Source organism: Copadichromis virginalis, linkage group LG4 (assembly GCF_057382275.1).
Source record: "Copadichromis virginalis isolate Kocher_CV1m ecotype Utaka linkage group LG4, C_Virginalis_male_GT1.1, whole genome shotgun sequence".
NCBI classification, from domain to species: domain Eukaryota; kingdom Metazoa; phylum Chordata; class Actinopteri; order Cichliformes; family Cichlidae; genus Copadichromis; species Copadichromis virginalis.
The window spans coordinates 13,641,609-13,653,414 of NC_140621.1; the positions used below are offsets into that span (position 1 = coordinate 13,641,609).

An 11,806-nucleotide genomic window follows, 5' to 3' on the forward strand; every position below is an offset into this window, starting at 1 on the left:
TTTCTTTTTTTTTCTTTTAAATCTTAGCCTTGAGCCTGTTCTCCGTGATTTCACTCTTATCAGTCCAGTCCTTCTGTAGCTGACCACACAGTACTGTGCAAAAGTTGCATGTCTTTTTTTCTCTGGGATTCCTTAAGGTCTTTCTAAGTCTTTTAATTTTTTTAGATTATTAGGCCACTTATAACTGACTATGAATCATTCAAGCAAAAGAAAGAAAAAAAAAACACATCATGCCAGTGTTGGATTCCCCTGTGTCTCCTTCTGGCCACCTGTGCCTCAATTTTATTCCACAACCTAGACATCCACATTACTCACACTCTCATAACACATACATGTAGGGCCTTGGGGGTGGGCATAATATACGCCATCCAGAGGACAGTCTGTGTATTCAACCTCACCTCTGGCGCCGGTGCCCACCTCTCAATTTTAAATACATGTAAACATTGAGGTTTCTTGGGAAGGGCTGTGCTGACACCTGCTGCTCTCTGGCAGGAAGCACCATGCCCTCCCGTGTTTTAAATGCACTTTAGAACAGCATGCAGCAACACTACATATCAGCGGGCGGAGGAACCTGACAGGTGATCCAGGTGATTTTTTTAAGTGCACTTTCTCACTGTCCCTCTTCCCCTGTTTTTCTTTCCCTCCCTCTCTTTCTTTCCTTCTCCCTTTCCTGCCCCCCAGTCATGTCTGTCCTGTCTGTAAAAACTGAAAATAGAATAAATAAATAATAATAACAAAGGTCAGTGGCCTGTATTTGTATAGTGCTTTTACTAGTCCCTAAGGACCCCAAAGCGCTTTACACTAAATTCAGTCTTCCACCCATTCACACACTGGTGATGGCAAGCTACATTGTAGCCACAGCTGCCCTGGGGCGACAGAGGCGAGGCTGCCGGACACTGGCGCCACTGGGTCCTCTGACCACCACCAGTAGGCAACGGGTGAAGTGTCTTGCCCAAGGACACAACAACCGAGACTGTCGGAGCCGGGGCTCGAACCGGCAACCTTCCGATTACAGGACGAACTGCCAACTCTTGAGGATTGCCCCTTGAATGGACCAATATAGCAAGGCTGTGATGATCCACTTGGTAAAGTAAATCCGTTGGGCATCTTTCTTGGCCTTCAGACAATAATTCTGATGGCTAAAGAACCAGACGGGTCAGGCAACAAAAAAAGAAAGAAAAAAAAAAAAAGATATTGGAACATTTGTATTGCTACATAAATAAATGAGATAAAACTCAGTACTTACTTTTAAAGTTTACTCTTCAAAAGACATGAGAGATTTTTTTAAGTTGACCTTTTTCCCCCAAGAAAAAAAAAAACCTTCTTGGTGTTTGTCCGTGGTTGTCAAAAAGCTAGTTGGTTCATTAATGCCACCAACTGGCATGGAGTGTGGACCTGAATGTCAATTAAGAATTAGAGCCTATAGGATAATTAAATATAGCCTGATAACTTTTTCTTCTTGAGTTATTTCACATAAATCAATTGAATCTAGTCTATATATACCTAACTATATTTAGGTTTTGAATAAAAAAAGAAAAGAAAAATGCCAAAGATAACACACACAGAACTGAAACTCTCCTTTTTTCATTTTGTATTTTCTCATTATGGTTGAACAAATTTCCATGAAAATATTTTTGTCTAATCTATTGCTTTTGTCTTACAAATTTCTAAAATCTCTTGCTCCTTATGCAAAATATAAAGAAATGAGCAGTGGTTCAAGACATTGCATGATGCTGTTTACAGGCTATGTCTTACAATGATTACTGCAGCTTGGGCAAAGTCTAAAGGAAACACAGTTTCATAACATTTAGCGCAATTTACAGATAAAAAGCATCAATATTGTTTATTCACATTTTACAGAAGAAAATACCATCTATCTATTCCATCACAGAAACAAAGTAAAACACTGTAATCAACAATACTAAAGGAAACCTGAGTATAGCAAAGAAAAAGTACGGTGTATAAATTATAAATTATAAATTCACTTGTATTTTTAATACGTGAAATGTGCAATTCACTTGTATTTTTATTTTTTATTCCTATTTATTCTATTTATCCCCTTCGTATATTTTATTTATATTTGTCTCTGTATTTATATATGTGTGTGTATGTGTGTGTGTGTGTGTGTATATATATATATATAATATTCTGTAACTGTAACTTCTGTCGGTGCTGTGCTTTTTGGAAATCGAATTTCCCAGAGGAACCCACCCGAGGGATTAATAAAGTTCTATCTTATCTTATCTTAAATGCAGCACACTTGACTTTGCAGCTTTTCTCAAAAGCAACATTCCACCCAAGAAACCTCCAGATAATGTGTGTCAGTTTGTGGATGTAAACACAGCGATCGTTTAATTTATTCTCTGCAATGTCAGCTTTACAGAAGCATTAATCCTCATTTTTTAAGTTCTTTTATTTTCAAAGCATAATAGTATTCTTTTAATTTTAAAACCTTTAGTTCCATTTTTACTTTTTCCCTCTTCAGTTGATCAAGATCCAAACCAGAGCTGGCTGAGGGCCCAGGTGATGGGGCCTCTGACATGTCCGCACTGCGAGTAAAAAAATGCTTGTTTATGGAATTTTTTTTTCATATTTTTTGTCTTGAAAGAAAACATATTCTTAACAAGCAAGTTTTGCACAAGAAAATTAAGCTAATTCTAGGAAAATATGTCTAACTTTTTCTTAATAAAATATTTCAGCTCATCTTGAGCTTTATTTACCAGTTACAGGCTACACTGCAAAAACAGCTCTACTTAAAATAAGCCAGATTTTCTTAAATCTGACAAAATTGTCTTGTTTTGAGAAAAAAAAATCTGCCAATGGCGTAAGTTAAAGTTGTTTGGCTAAGGTCATTAAAACTAGCAAATTAATCTAACCTTACTCAATTCTGATCGTGGTTCTGATTCTTGAAATAAGAAAAATAATCGTTCTTATTCTGGAAGAATAACATTATCTTTCTTATTTCAAGAGTATGGAAAGGCCTGTAATGGCCTGTAATAAATTAAACAAACACAATTAAACACTAAAGTAAGGAAATAATTTCTGAAAACAGCTTGTTGAAGAAAGCATAATACTCATTATAGGTAAAGATTTTTTTTTAATAAGGATGTCTTAATAAGGTTGTCAGGGTGTCTTTCCTTGAAATAAGTCACATTTTCTTAAATTAATCCTAAATTTTAGACAGTTTTGTCTAATTTAAAGGTATAAATCAGTTAGATGCATGATAGATAGAAAATGTCTTCAATCTTCAAACATCTGAAACAAGCCCTATAAACTGCAATAGCCAACAGCTCGGCTAAAGCACCAGTATGACGCACACTGATCTCTTTTTCTTTCTACATCTTGAACAAAGGAAGACACGTGATTAAGGATTCTAGCCAAGCAACTTTTACTTACCTTAATGGCAGATTTTTTTTCTCAAAACAAGACAGTTTTGTCACATTTAGGAATATTGGGCTTATTTCAAGTAGAGCTGTTTTTGCAGAAATAAATGCAGTTAAAAAAAACTTTTAATACAGTGAATAAATGATAAATCTTTGCCTAAATGATATGACAGCTACATCTTACCTCATCTGTGGTCTCATGGATTGTACTTCAGTTACACTGTGGCCAGAGAAGTGCACCTCTGTATGTTGATGGTCATCTGACACAGCCCGGGGTTCAGAAAACATATAAAAAATTTAAAAAAAGAAACACACAGGTTTTTTTTTGCTTCTCTTGCTTTTTGATTACTGTGTTTGAGGCCACCACTGGTTTCCACTGACATCAGATCCTGAATTTACAATTTCTCTTTCATTTTCAGGCCCTGCCATCTCTTCATTTCCATCATCATTTGTGTACACACACACACACACACACACACACACACACACACACACACGCACGTCTGGTTTGCTATCCTCATGGGGACATCCCATTGACATAAGGCTTTCCCTAGCTGCTTACTCTAACAATCAAAAATGAATGCCTAACCCTAAACCTAACCACAACCCAATTGTAACCCTGACACTAAAACCACATTTTGAGTGTGAAAAAGGCCTTCAGCCCTGTGGGGACCAGGATTTTAGTCCCCACCAGCATAGTAAATTTCAGATTTACAGATTTTCAATTTACAGATTTCCAATTTTTAAATTGGATTTTTACCTTCTCCACTACAAAAATTGATAAATTCATAGGCACAAAACAACAACAACAACAACAAAACACAAATGCAGAATTTTTAGTGTTTGAAGAACTCACTGAGTTCCTTGTTGGGTTCTTTCTTAACATTTTGCTGTTTGATTGCTGTGTTTTTTGCAACATCTCTGGAATTTCCATTGACTTCAGATCTTGTCGTGTCAGGATGATCTCTAGCTTTCTGTTTCAAAGACAACCAAGAATATATTAGTATCCTTATTTATTATTTCTTTTGAATGGTAAGCTTGCAGAGAAAAACAAAACAGGAAAATAATATGCAGTTTTATTATGAAAATCATTTTGAGCAAGATTCAGTTTAATCCAATTTTATTTATATAGCACCAAACTATGAATACAGTCGGCTCAATGTGCTTTATATTGTACAGACCCTACAATAATACACAGAAAACACCAACAATTAGACAATCCCATATGAGCAAGTGATTTAATGACAGGAGTGTTTTAATTATCTTTATTTTGAATGGTAAGTTTTTAATAAAATACAGTCTTACCTCAGGAAGGCTATTAACGACACCCTTTACTTCTTTGATATTCACTGCAGGTTTCCCAGGTGTTGAAATTGTGCTGGTTGTTGTCTTCTCTGAAAGAAGAAAAGTGATTAAAACATGAGCATGTGCACTTTGGGATTATTAGAATTAGATTCATGTTGATGTTCAGTCTGATCTTCAGCAGATCATCTTGTCCATGTCTCCATGTCTGTATTGAGTTGCTGTCATGTGATTGGCTGATTAGATATTTTCATTAATGAGCAGTTGGACAGGTATACCAGAAAAAATTTAAAAACATGGCTGGATAATATCTTTTGAAAAGTACAACTATTCATTACAGAACACACCTGATCTGTTTTGAATACAAAGACATTGGGAAATAATATTTATTCAAACAGCTAACAAAACTACTATAGTAGTTAGCTGTGCGCACATATACTAATAATAATAATAATAATAATAATAATAATAATAATAATAATAATAATAATAATAATATTATATTGCATTTATATTCCGCTTTTAGGGGCCCTCAAAGCGCTTTACAATTCCACTATTCAGTCACTCTCGCATTCACACACTGGTGGAGGCAGCTACAGTTGTAGCCACAGCTGCCCTGGAGCAGACTGACAGAAGCGAGGCTGCCATATCGCACTATCAGCCCCTCTAGTCATCACCAGTAGGCGGTAGGTGAAGTGTCTTGCCCAAGGACACAACGACCAAGACTGTCTGATTACAAGACGAACTGCCAACTCTTGAGCCACGAATGCCCGAAATGTACTAAAATATTTGTAAATGCTGACATAAAGTAAGAAAAGCTCTTAAAGGACAACCTTGAAACTTGTAGAAAATAGACTGAAACTGTTTTTCTTCTACTTCAACAAAAAGTACACAAAATAGAAGCTCAACACAATATTCAAGTGCTTTTAGTGTTTGAATAACTCACTCAGTTTCTCTTCAGGTTCTTTCTTAACATTCAGCTGTTTGATTGCTGTGTTTTGTGCCACATCTCTGTTATTTCCACTGACTTCAGATCTTGGCATGTCAGGATGATGTGTAGTCTTCTGTTTTAAAAACAATGAAGGATATTTTAATATTTATTGTGAATAATTGGACTGTATTGGGTAAAAGCTTACATTTGGAATTTGTTTTGTATGTCAAGCTGAACCATAGTATTTGCCACATTTCTAGCTTAATGACGGTGCTTGTATAGAGTAATCTCAGATCAGTGACATATTCAAAACATCCAGCAATGTAAAGTACAGTAAAATATTAAAATAAAATAATCTGTCTTGCCTCAGGAGGGATGTTAACCATACCCTTTACTTCTTTCATCTGTAATGCATGTTTTCCAGGTGTTGGAATTGCACTTGTTACTCTGTCTGAAAAAAGAGGAAGAGTTATTTTCATACACAAACAAGGTCTTTGTTATCCAAACATACCAATAAGAAATATATTGGAAATGTCACCTTTGATACCATTGCTGCCAGTATGGTTAGAGGCAACAGCAGGCACAGTCTCTTCCTCATCATTATCACTTTCTTCATCCTCATCTTCCTCAGTGCTAGGCTCATCATCACCAACAACATCTTCATCCATGTGCTCATCTTCTTGTTCTTCATCTTGATCTTTAACACGATCTTCCTTGTGTTCTTGTACAAAAGGGATATAAATGTTTAAAATATTACCATGTACACTAAGATTTTCATAACTAGTTCTGAGCTAATGCATACTCCTTTTTCTGAACTTCCTTGGTATATTTTTTAAAGGTTTTAAAACAACTGATTAAAAATAATACTACAATGTTTGCATGCTTTTGATTAATATTTTCCAAAGTTCTCTGGTTTTGGGTTATGATAGAAGGAACAGCAGACAATAGAAAGAGAGCAAAGAAAATAGATTGCAACCGGATTTCTACTACTTCTACAAAAAATGCACAAAATAGAAGTTCAACATTCAAGTGCTTTTAGTGTTTGAACAACTCACTCAGTTCCTCTTGGGGTTCTTTCTTAACATTCAGCTGTTTGATTGCTGTGTTTGTTGCCACATCTCTGTTATTTCCACTGACTTCAGATCTTGTCGTGTCAGGATGATGTCTAGTCTTCTGGTGCAAAGATAGTCAATTATATATTAGTACCCTTATTTATAATTTCTTTTGAAAGGTAAGTTTGGATGGAGTAAAAGTAGATCAGGAAAATAATATGCAGTTTTATTATGAAAATCATTTTGAGCAAAATTCAATTTAATCAATTTCTATTCATATAGCACCAAACCATAAAAACATTCACCTCAAGTTGGACAGTTTTATTTTGAAAGCAATTTTAAACAAGATCCGTTTGAAACACATGTTCAAGTGTGAGGCATTGGTTGAAAATAAATTAGAAATATCTTTAACACACAATGGAACACTGTCCGTCATGGATTGGCCGCCCCACAGCTTTGACCTCAACATTAGTGAAGCAGTGTGGGATCATCTTGTCAGAGAACAGAACAGAAGGCAGCCAACATCCAAAGAAGAGCTTTGAATGTCCTTCAAAAAGCCTGGAGAACTATTCCTGCTTCTCTCCACCCCAGGGAAAAAGGTAACACTACCTGGGTCTGGGCGCAGTTTCCCCCTCCAGGGGCAAGGGTACCTAGATCTGGGGCTTAGAGTACGCTTGGGGAGTGTGATTGTGTGTACAGTGTCTATTTATGTCTGTCTCCACGTTGGGTGAGTGCTGAGTAATTGCATATGAGAGCATGAGGGTGGGAATGGATGTTTGTATCTGTGTGTGCCTGTTTGTTTGTGTCTATATGTCAGGTTGGGTATCTGACGCCACCTCTCTAGGGACATCTCAGACCAGTGGCAGATGCCCTCAGACATCGGTGCATTGGTGCTTCTTTGTGCCCGGGGATTGGCATCCAGGTACGCACCGGCTCACTCCTGGTGGCTGCTTGTAGGGGCCTGGAGCCTGGGGCTCACTTGGGCCCCTTCGGGGGTGGGGTGCCCTCGGCCTCTCGGCCTGGGGCTCGGTCGCTCTGGCGCAGCTGGCTGCCGGCGGAGCTCACGGGCACGTCACTGCAACCCCCCCTGGCTTCTGCTCCACGGCTGCTGAGTGACCCCTCATCTGGGGCTCTCCTCAGCTCGTTCGGGGACAGTGGCGCAGCTGCCCCTCTGTTGGTCTTCCTTGGTCTCTTGTGTTCTGGGGGCCTCTGGATGTCTGGAGTCTTGATCTCCTCCATACCTGCTTCATACCCTGGAGGACGGGGCTGTGGCTCCCCACACCCTCTAGCAGATCATTACATGAAGGAACCTGTTACATAGAAGCGCGCTCATGCTCACAGGTGTACACACGGGTGATCACACACACAAACTACACCCCTTTTGGCTCCTACCTCAAAGCACACTGTGTGCTGTCGATCCTACGTGCTGCACAATAACGTTTAATAATAATTTAGTACTAATATTTAGTATTTACTGTTATATTCACATAGATCATTGCGATGATGTTGTTTATTATATTGCACTTTTTTTTTGCTTGTTTTCTCTTTTTCCTTTCTCAACAGGTGATCCAGGTGATTGATATGTGTTTTTTGTCTGCTTATTTTGTTGGTTTTTGTTTTTTGCCCTTTATCTCTGTTCCTCTTCCCCGCTGTTTTTCTTTCCCTCTTTCTTTCTCCCCTTTTTTTTTCCCCAGTCAAGTCTGTCCCGTGTTTAGCAAGTGAAAATAAAATAAAATAAACAATAAAAGCAAAGGTGAATCAAATAGACCAATACGGCAAGGCTGGGGACAGGCCAAAAAAAAAAGAAAAAAAAAAAGACAATGCTGGATTAAAAGATAAAAGTAATTTTGAATCAGCTGTATTTTCATGAGGGTGGAAACTACCAGCACTGTAACGTGCTGTAAAATATTTTGAAGAAACTTCCTCCATCTTACCTCAGGAAGGCTATTAACGATACCATAAGCTTCTTTAATCTTCGGGGCAAGTTTCCCAGGTATTGAAATTGTGCTTGTTGTTGTCTTCTCTGAAAAAAGAAAAGTAATTAAAATATGTGCATGTGCACTTTGGGATTATTAGAATTAGTTTGATGTTCAGTCTGATCTTCAGCAGATCATCTGGTCCATGTCTCCATGTCTTCAATGAGTTGCTGTCATGTGATTGGCTGATTAGATATTTTCATTAATGAGCAACTGGACAGCTGTTGTCCTACTGGGAGACTTCAATGCTCACGTGTGCAACGACAGAGAGACCTGGAGGAGCGTGACTGGGAGGAACGGCCTCCTGGATCTGAACCCGAGCAGTGTTTTGAGGTTGGACTCCTGTGCAAACCACAGTTTGGTCATAATGAACACCATGTTCAAACATAAGAGTGTCCATAAGTATGGCACCAGGATGCTCTAAGCCGCAGGTCGATGATCGATTTTGTAATCGTATCACCAGACCTAATGCCATATGTTCTGGACACTCGGACCTGGCACACCTAAACGTATAGTGAGGGTGTGCTGGGAACGTCTAGGAGAGGCCCAGGTCCGTGAGATCTTCAACGCACATCTCTGGCAGAGCTTCAACAGCATTCCAAGGGAGACTGGGGACATTGAGTCCGAATGGACCATGTTCAGCATCTCCACAGCCAAAGCCGCTGCAGTGAGTTGTGGCCGCCATGTGGTTGGTGCCTGTTGTGGTGGTAACCCCCGAACCAAACAGTGGACAACAGAGGTGAAGGGAGCCACCAGGCTGAAGAAGGAGTCCTATCGGGCTTGGTTAGCCTGTGGGACCCCGGAGGCAGCTGACAGGTACCGACAGGCCAAGCGGAATGCGGTGCAGGCAGTAGCTGAAGCAAAAACTTGGGTCTGGGAGGAGTTTGGAGAGGCCATGGAAAAAGACTTTCAGACCGCCTCGAACAGATTCTGGCAAACCGTCAGGTCACTTAGGGGGGGAAAGTGGTGCTCTACCCACACTGTGTATAGTGCAGGTGGAGCACTGCTGACTTCGACTGTGAAAATTGTCGGGCGGTGGAAGGAATACTTTGAGGACTTCCTTGAAGTTGCCAATGTCCGGGGGCGAGGTCACTGAGGAAGTCAAAAAGCTCCTTGGTGGCAGAGCCCCTAGGGTGGTCGAGGTCTGCCACGCGTTACTGAAGGCTCTGGATGTTGTAGATGACATGCCTCTACAATTTTGCATGAAGATCAGGGGCAGTACCCCTGGACTGGCAGACCGAGTTGGTTCCCATCTTTAAGAAAGGGAACTGGAAGGTGTGCTCCAACTATAGGGGGATCACAGTCCTCAGCCTACCTGGGAAGCTCTCTGCCATGGTGCTGGAAGGAGAGTTTGTCCTTTAGTCTAACCTTGGATACAGGAGGAACAATGCTATTTTTGTTCTGGTTGTGGAACACTGGATCTGCTATTTATCCTCTCAAGGATACTTGAGGGTGCATGGGAGTTTGCCCAACCAGTCTACATGTGTTTTGTGGACTTGGAGAAGGCATTCGACCATATCCCTCTGTGTAACCTGTGGGGGGTACTCCGGGAATATGGGGTGTCTGGCCCATTGCTACCCGCCATTCAATCCTGATACAACCGTTGCAAGAGGTTTGTCCGCATAGCCGGTAATAAGTTGGACTCGTTCCTGTGGGTGATGTCACTGATTCTGTTTGTAATTTTTATGGACAGAATTTCTAGGTACAGCCAAGTAGCAGAAGGCTACGAAAGAGAGTCTAAGAGTAGAGCAGCTGCTCCTTCACATCGAAAGGAGCCAGCTGAGGTGGTTCATGCGTCTGACAAAGATGCCTCCTAGACGGGTGAGGTGTTCCGGCCATGTTCCACCAGGAGGAGGCCCCGGGGCAAACCCAGGACACATTGGAGAGATTATATCTCTTGGCTGGCCTGGGAAAGCCTTGGTGTTCTCCCAGACAAGCTGGAGGAGGTGACAGGGGAGAGGAAGGTCTGGGCTTCTCTGCTTGGGCTGCTGCCCCTGTGACCCGGCCCCGGATAAGTGGAAGAAGATGGATGGATGGATGGATGGATGGGACAGGTGTACCAAATAAAATGGCTGTTTAGTGTCTTTTGGAAAGTAAATAATACTTATTCAAACTGCAAACAAAACTACTATAGTAGTTATCTGTGTGGACACATGTGCTAAAACATTTGTAAATGTAAAAATGTAAATCAAGTGCTTTTAGTGTTTGAATAACTCACTCAGTTTCTCTTCAGGTTCTTTCTTAACATTCAGCAGTTTGATTGCTGTGTTTTTTGCCACATCTCTGTTATTTCCAATGACTTCAGATCTTGGCATGTCAGGATGATGTGTACTCTTCTGTTTTAAAAACAATGAAGAATATTTTAGTATTTATTATGAATAATTGGACTGGATGGGGTAAAGCATACATTTGTAATTTTGTATGTCATGCTGAACCACAGTATTTGCCACATTTCTAGCTTAATGACGGTGCTGGTGTAGAGTAATCTCAGATCAGTGACATATTCAAAACTTCCAGCAATGTAAAGCACAGTGAATCATTTAAATAAAATAATCTGTCTTGCCTCAGGAGGGATGTTAACAATACCCTTTACTTCTTTCATCATAGGTGTTACACTTGCTGAAAAAAGAGGAAGAGTTATTTTCATACACAAACAAGGTCTTTGTTATCCAAACATACCAATAGGAAATATATTGGAAATGTCACCTTTGATACCACTGCTGCCAGTATGGTTAGAGGCAACAGCAGGCACAGTCTCATCCTCATCATTATCATCTTCTTCATCCTCATCTTCCTCAGTGCTAGGCTCATCGTTACTGACATCAACTGCATCTATATCCTCATCTTCCTCTTCTCCATCGTCATCTATATCTTTAACACGATCTTCCTCACTCTCTTCTTCAGAAGAAGAGATAGAAATCTGTGTAGCTTCTTTATCTTCCCATTTATCTGCCCATACATCATCTTCATCCATATCCTCATCATCCTCTTCTCCATCCTCATTTTCTGTCGTGTCCGGGGTGGCGGACGTGTGGAGTTGAAGATGGGACCCAAAATGCAGCAGCTCTGATGCAGGTGAGTATTTATTGAACAGGACTAGATACAAACAGAAGTGGCAGGTGAACATTAAACTGGAAAACCTAAACTGGGCAAAACTAACAA

The 11,806-nt window shown here is 40.0% G+C and overlaps 1 protein-coding gene across 1 annotated transcript; it reads right to left on the reverse strand.

Moving 5' to 3' along the window:
- Positions 1–1,574: 1,574 nt before the first annotated feature.
- LOC146711001 (uncharacterized) lies at positions 1,575–11,771 on the reverse strand. Its single transcript, XM_085453678.1, has 12 exons — positions 11,351–11,771; positions 11,208–11,263; positions 10,863–10,980; positions 8,603–8,691; positions 6,672–6,789; positions 6,155–6,337; positions 5,982–6,067; positions 5,632–5,749; positions 4,689–4,777; positions 4,240–4,357; positions 3,568–3,643; positions 1,575–2,549 (listed from the first exon to the last, which is right to left on the reverse strand). Exons 1-12 carry the CDS (start codon positions 11,769–11,771, stop codon positions 2,396–2,398), a joined length of 1,626 nt encoding a protein of 541 aa, XP_085309804.1. The 3' UTR covers positions 1,575–2,395.
- Positions 11,772–11,806: the final 35 nt, after the last annotated feature.